Source organism: Solanum stenotomum, unplaced genomic scaffold (genome assembly GCF_019186545.1).
Source record: "Solanum stenotomum isolate F172 unplaced genomic scaffold, ASM1918654v1 scaffold15513, whole genome shotgun sequence".
Classification (NCBI taxonomy): Eukaryota; Viridiplantae; Streptophyta; class Magnoliopsida; order Solanales; family Solanaceae; genus Solanum; species Solanum stenotomum.
Genome location: NW_026023593.1, coordinates 31,144 through 38,115, shown reverse-complemented (window position 1 = coordinate 38,115; position 6,972 = coordinate 31,144). Strand labels below are relative to the sequence as shown.

The 6,972-nt window shown below is 36.5% G+C and overlaps 1 protein-coding gene across 1 annotated transcript; it reads left to right on the top strand.

The window, feature by feature from the left end:
* The first annotated feature begins 3,862 nt into the window (after positions 1 to 3,862).
* Positions 3,863 to 4,894, top strand: LOC125850231 (uncharacterized). The gene has a single exon (XM_049530098.1). The coding sequence runs from the start codon at positions 3,863 to 3,865 to the stop codon at positions 4,892 to 4,894; it is 1,032 nt and encodes a 343-aa protein (XP_049386055.1).
* Positions 4,895 to 6,972: the final 2,078 nt, after the last annotated feature.

Sequence of the window (6,972 nt, the reverse complement as noted above, 5' to 3'; positions counted from 1 at the left end):
GCAATTAGTAGTTAGACCGGATAATTATAGACGCGGACATATCAAGCGGATGGTCAGAGTATTCTTTAAGGGGCCCCTGCCAGAACCTTATCGGAATATGCTTTTTGTTATTTCATACATGATTTAATTGCTTCGCTAATCAAATTATACTAAACATATCGTCTTACATACATACTTTCACGTTACGTATATATTAGGACAACTTAACAACCTATAGGACCTCCCACAATTCTACGTCACTTTATATTACTTAATTATCACCTTAAATGTTTAACTTCTTGTTGAACTAGCACACACTATAAAATTGTCAACTTCTTAATACACAAATAACACAAATTCCAAACATGAGACCGTTACCTTCAGGACAATTCAAATAAGCATGGAAGTTCACTTGAAGCATCCGCCCAAAACAAGAGGTATGGTTAGCAAAATGTCATTTTAATGCCAAATTTCACCTATCAGGCCGACTAAAGATTACAAATTATAACATCATCACATCCTATTTGCACCAGGGGTGAAACGCAAAATACTGACGGATGTAGAGAAGACATTGCAAATAGTGGAAAAAATAAAGCCCTCGACTGATCAAATTGAAGATGACCATGTTCATGAACCACAAGTGAAGAAGCGGAACAAAAAGTGAAACGTCTAACTATATCTGACGATAATGTTGACGGAGGTATATTTGCTCAAATATTATACACCTAAAGTTATACCAAAAAATTGTTGTCAACATAAAATAACATTCTCCGACTATATATTATTATGGTTTGTGTTATAGGGCTTGCTCATGGAGACTTCAGACCAGCATCAATTCATAAATTGGAAAAAACAAAAGATTGCACCTATTTCAATGCTTTGAGGTTTGAATATGAGCCACCAACATTCTGTTGTGCAGGGGGATGTATCAACTTAGTGACCAATGAAGTAGCAGATGACTTTTATGAATTATTTGTGGCTGATTCAGAAGACGCAAAGTTATTCAGGAAAAATATACGTGCGTATAATAGCATATTTGCTTTTACATCGTTTGGAGTAAAGCTCAACAAAGAATTGGCATCTTCTAGGAAAGGAGTTTACAGTTTCAAGGCACAAGGTCAGATATATCATGATCTACCATCGTTAATTCCAAACAATGACAAACCACGGTACTTTCAACTATACTTCTATGATACTGACCATGAATTAGCCAATAGAATGTCGGTACTACAATTTGCCAATTTATCAGAGGAAGTCATGACCAAACTAAGAAATATAATGGAGGCGAATCCATATGCAGAATTCTTCTCACGGCTTAAAGAACAGACAAACTTACAAAATCTACAAATACGCATAGCTGCAAATGCTTCATTAGATCAAAGGGTGTATAACAAACCGCCGGTGGATCACGTCGCGACAATTTGGGTAGATGGAAACAATCCAAATACACAGTTTGAAAGAGATATTGCAGTACACGAACATTCAGGAAATAAACATTGAGTAAAACATTATTATGGTTGTTATGATCTGCTTCAATATCCAATAATTCTACGTAAAGGAGAAGGAGGTTGGCATCAAGGAATACAAAAATGTCGCAAACAGATAAACAACAGCCAAAATCCGACAATTACAATTATCGAATCAGCTAGATTATCATCCACAACTGTTACTAGGCTGTTGGCCAATGAAGCCCAAGGTAAGCACCTTTCAATATAGCCAACAATAATATAATTTCATTGGACTATCATATTACAAGTTTAAACTTAAAATATACTGCTACTACTAACCTGATATGGATAAGTTATCTAAGTCTAATTTTTAACAATTGATGTAGCTGTAGGACGCGAAACAAAAGGTTGTATTTCATGTAGGGAGTACTACTGTTATAGACTACAAGTACGAACAGGTGACAATTCCATACTATTATTGTGTGGGAGATTGTTGCAGCAATTTGTGGTGGACATATACATTAAGATAGAAACAACCAGCCTAGAATATTATAGATTCGAGCAATCAAATTATCGAAGGGAGATACTCCAAGGTATTGTTGATAATGTCAGTTCCGGTAAGTGTAGAGGAGACAAGGTAGGACAAAGGGTATTACTACTAGGATCGTTCATTGGAGGCCCTAGGGATATGCGTCGCCGGTATATGGATGCAATGGCTTTGGTTCAGGAGTTTGGACGACCAGATCTGTTCATCACCATGACATGTAACCCAGATTGGGCTGAGATTCAGGAACAATTACGTCCAAGACAACTACCTCAAGACAGACCCGATTTGGTAACCGGAGTCTTTCAAGCAAAATTGCAAGACTTGAAAGATCAAATTTTAAAGAAAGAAATATTCGGACCCATTGCAACACATGTTTTTGTTGTAGAATTCCAGAAGAGAGGCTTACCGGATATACACCTACTTCTAATATTTAAGGAAGGAAACAAGATATGATCCAGATGAGTATGATAGATACATTAGTGTAGAAATCCCTAATAAAGACACACATCCAGAATTGAGCGCATTAGTTATCAAGCATATGATACATGGACCTTGCGGGGAGAAACGTAAGACGAGCCCGTGTATGAAAGATGGACAGTGTAAATTCCACTACCCAAGAACATTCACCAACAAAACTACACAAGGAAAGGATGGATATCCGATTTACAGAAGAAGAAATAATGCGAGAACAAATGAGGTACGTGGAATGAAGATGAATAACCAATGAGTTGTACCTTATAATCCCTATTTGTTGATGAGATATAATTGCCACATTAATGTTGAAGTCTGCTCAGGAGTTAAAGCAATAAAATATATTTACAAATATATATATAAAGGCCATGATAAATGTGTTGTATATATAGAATCTGACGATGGGGAAAAATTCATTGATGAAATCAGAAGCTTCCAAGATGTACGATGGGTCTCACCACCAGAAGCAATGTGGAGAATATATGAGTTTAACCTAACTGAAATGCAACCGGCAGTTATCAACCTACAATTACATCTTCCGGGCAAACAAGCAGGTATTTAACAATTTTATGAAAAATAAGATTTACACTAACAATTAATACCCTACATAAAACATCAATTTATGTTATACTGACTATGCCATATGTAGTGTGCTACTGGAAGAAGTCAAACTACAAACTATCGTGCAATCAGACTTTGTACAACAAACTATGCTTACAGAGTATTTCAGGATGTGCTCTATAGACATGGAGGCTCGCAATTATCTTTACAGAGAGTTCCCCGAGCAGTATGTATGGAACTCACAATCCAAAATATGGACAAAAAGAAAATCACGCACAGTCATTGGCCGCATAAATATTGGTAAGAGAATTACAATTACTGTCCATGTTAATTAATCACACAAAATGAAGATACTAAATGAATCTACTCAACATCACAGCAAATCCTAGAGAAGAAGAAAGGTATTACGAAAGACTATTATTGAATCACGTCCGAGGAGCCACTTCATTTGACAACTTACTAACTGTTAATGGAAAGCAGTGTGAAAATTTTAAAGAGGCAGCCAAAGAAAGAGGGTTATTAGAATCGGATAACAGCATTTCAAAATGTTTACGCGAGGCGGTCACTTTCAAGATGCCAACATCACTTCGAAGTTTGTTTGCAACGATCTTAGTTCATTGCAACCCTATGGATGTGAAAAGTCTCTGGGACACATATTACAATGATATGTCTGAAGACTTTCAAAGGAGCCATTCCACCACAACTGAGGCACAACTCCAATGTACCTTGAAATTTGAAAAGTATTAATTATTACTTGGAGAGTATGGGACAAAGTGTTGACAAATATGACATACCACAAATAAAACAACAATTATATCAAATAGACCCACGTGACGGTAGAGAAATAATAGAAGAAATGAATGTCAAGCTGCCAGTTGAAGATGCAGCTGCCCAATTCAAGTTGAACCACCAACAAACACAAGCTTTCACTACCATTCTAGAAAAGGTCAATTCAGAAACACAAGGTTTATTCTTTGTAGATGGGCCTGGGGGAATCGGGAAAACTTTCCTATATCGGGCATTACTGGCCAAGGTGAGATCAAAAGGTATGATAGCATTGGCTTGTGCAACCAGTGGTGTAGCAGCAACACTATTGCCTGGAGGGAGCATGGCACACTCAAGATTTGGAATACCCCTACAAGCTAATGAGACAACTATGACACATATGTCTAAACAAGGTGGTGGAGCAAAACTAATTAGACAGGCCAAATTAATAATATGGGTCGAAGCACCCATGGTGAAGCGGCAGACGATTGAAACAATTGACAGAGGCTTTCGCGATATAATGGATAAAGATGCACCGTTTGGAGGAAAAGTCATGGTATTTGGAGGCGGCTTCCGACAAGTACTGTCGGTTGTACCAAAATCTACACGAGCAGAGACGGCAGATGCAAGTTTAGTAAGGTCGTATTTATGGCCTTTAATGGAAAAGATACAACTTTCAACAAATATTAGAGCAAGAACAGATACAACTTTCAGTGAGTTCTTGCTGTGTATTAGAAACGCAGAAGAAACCACAATAAAACAAAACTTGATAGCGCTGCCGCAACAAATGATTGTCCAACAAAGTCAGGATGGTAATCCAGAAGAAACATTGGTCAAGGAAATTTTCCCAGCCCTTGAACAAAATTACAGATCTGCTGAGTATATAACAAAACGGGCTATCTTAGCAAGTCGAAATGAATTTGTAGATAATCTAAATGAATTGATGATTGGAAAATTCCCAGGAGAAACAAAAACATACATCAACTTTGATGCAGCGGAAGATGATACCAACAACTACTATCAAGAAGAATACCTCAACACCTTAACACCAAATGGACTACCGCCACATAGGTACATTATCAAATACATCAAAAGTTATACATATCTGTTATTATTATGTTAGCTCATAACACAAATGAAAAACCAAAAATTGCTCTATTACAAATACAAAACAATTGTTAAATCCTTAAATTATATACAATAGGTTGGTTCTGAAAGAAAATGCACCCATAATGATGCTGAGAAATCTAGACCCCTCAAATGAGTTATGCAATGGGACACGATTGATTTGTAGAGGCTTCGACAGGAATGTCATACATGTAGAAATAACAATAGGTCAATATGCCACAAAACAAGTGTTTATTCCGAGAATACAACTATCACCACCCGAGAACGAAGGATATCCTTTCAAATTTATTCGGAAACAATTTCCAATACGTCTATGTTTTGCAATGACAATAAATAAGGCACAAGGTCAAACAATACCAAATGTTGGATTGTACTTACCACAACATGTTTTCTCGCATGGTCAACTGTGCATGGCACTATCCAGAGGAATATCTATGGCGACAACTAAAATATTGGTCATGACTAAACAACCAGAGCGACACACATGGAGATATACAAGAAATATTGTCTACAAGGAAGTTTTAGGAGATATTTGATTAATACCACTATTCAAAGAAATCAAACAGGGATAAGCATACACACCACATGAAACTAATAAAGGATTGGTGGATGCATTCGTACGTTTGGTGGAAGAGGAGAGAATATGAACAACAACAGGCAACTACCAAATAAGACATTACTTTTGTGTGTATTCGATTATGTAAATATACAGTAAAATTAGTAAACCCTATTGTAAAGGGGTCATGCCGTTCATGACAGAACATTAGTAATAGAAATATACAGTAAAATGATTATACCCTATGGTAAAGAGGTCATGGCGTTCGTGACACAACGTAACTAATACTGCAGATTATTTAGTCGTGCACAGTTACTTAACAACAAATAACGTACAATCAAATTAAGAGGACAACGCTCGACTATACTTGGCATAAAACAAATAGTAGAGTTGTGTGTCTGGTCACTAAGTATGGCGTAATGAATAAGGACTTACAAAGCCATAGTATGTACAACTAAAATGTAGATTAACAAAATACGGTTTACGGTACAGGGATCGAAGACTAGACATACAACTACAACACAAACAGACGTGACTTCCAACTCTACCATTCTACACAGACACCAGCCTTCATCCACCAACAGACGCAATTACTTGCTATCCACTCATTAAAAACGGTCCACTGCATATTCTGCAACAAAGAAACACCCAATATCAAGAAACACCTCCAACTTCAGCGAAAAAGAAAAAAGTATGCCCTGTTACATACTCTATGCCCTGTTAATGCCTAACTATAATACACAGTCAACTGGCGTTTCAAAAATACAAATCACAACTTAAAGTACACGACAAGATGAAGAATGCACTTCTCAGTTTGAATAAAACTTTACACAAAGAGTAGACATCAAAACCAAGCATGTATGTTACCCATTAATTTGTAACATGCAAATAAACATCGTAGGACCATCTATGAGATGTTTCCCCACATACAGGTAAAGAGATATATAAAAAAATTAACAAGGAAATTATCCAAATAAAAACAAAACAAAACACACGACTAGTGCAAACAATTACAATGCCACATACTACCAACTTCCAAAAAATGGTCACGCATGCGACTAAAACTCAACACTTCCGGCTGACGCCCAACGTGGAAACCCAAAACAAATTTTGCCAAATATAGCACCAATAAATTATCATACATGTAACAATCTTAAGACGAAGAAACCACGTGTGCAACGCACGTGCAGTAGATCTAGTTTAATTAAAAGTGGATAGTTAAATGAATAAAATGGGTAAAAGATGTGCATTCATACAAAAAAAAAAGTGATAAAAGGTGGGATAGTAAGAAAGTTTTTATTTTTTTTTAAAAAAATCTATAAAAAGAAATGAAACTTATTTGTACATTTTTTTGGGATAGAGGGGTGGGGGGTTAGTAGGGGGTAGGGGGTAGGTTGGAATTTTATTTTTTTAAAAATTATTGGAAAAAATTTAAAATTTTGTAATTTTTTTTTGGATGGGTGTGGATGGGGTGGTAGGGGTAAGGATGTGGGGTGGTAATTTCTTTTGGGATGGGG

Coding starts and splice junctions, on each gene's coding strand:
- LOC125850231 (XM_049530098.1), top strand. CDS start 3,863: ATGAATGTCAAGCTGCCAGTTGAAGATGCAGCTGCCCAATTCAAGTTG.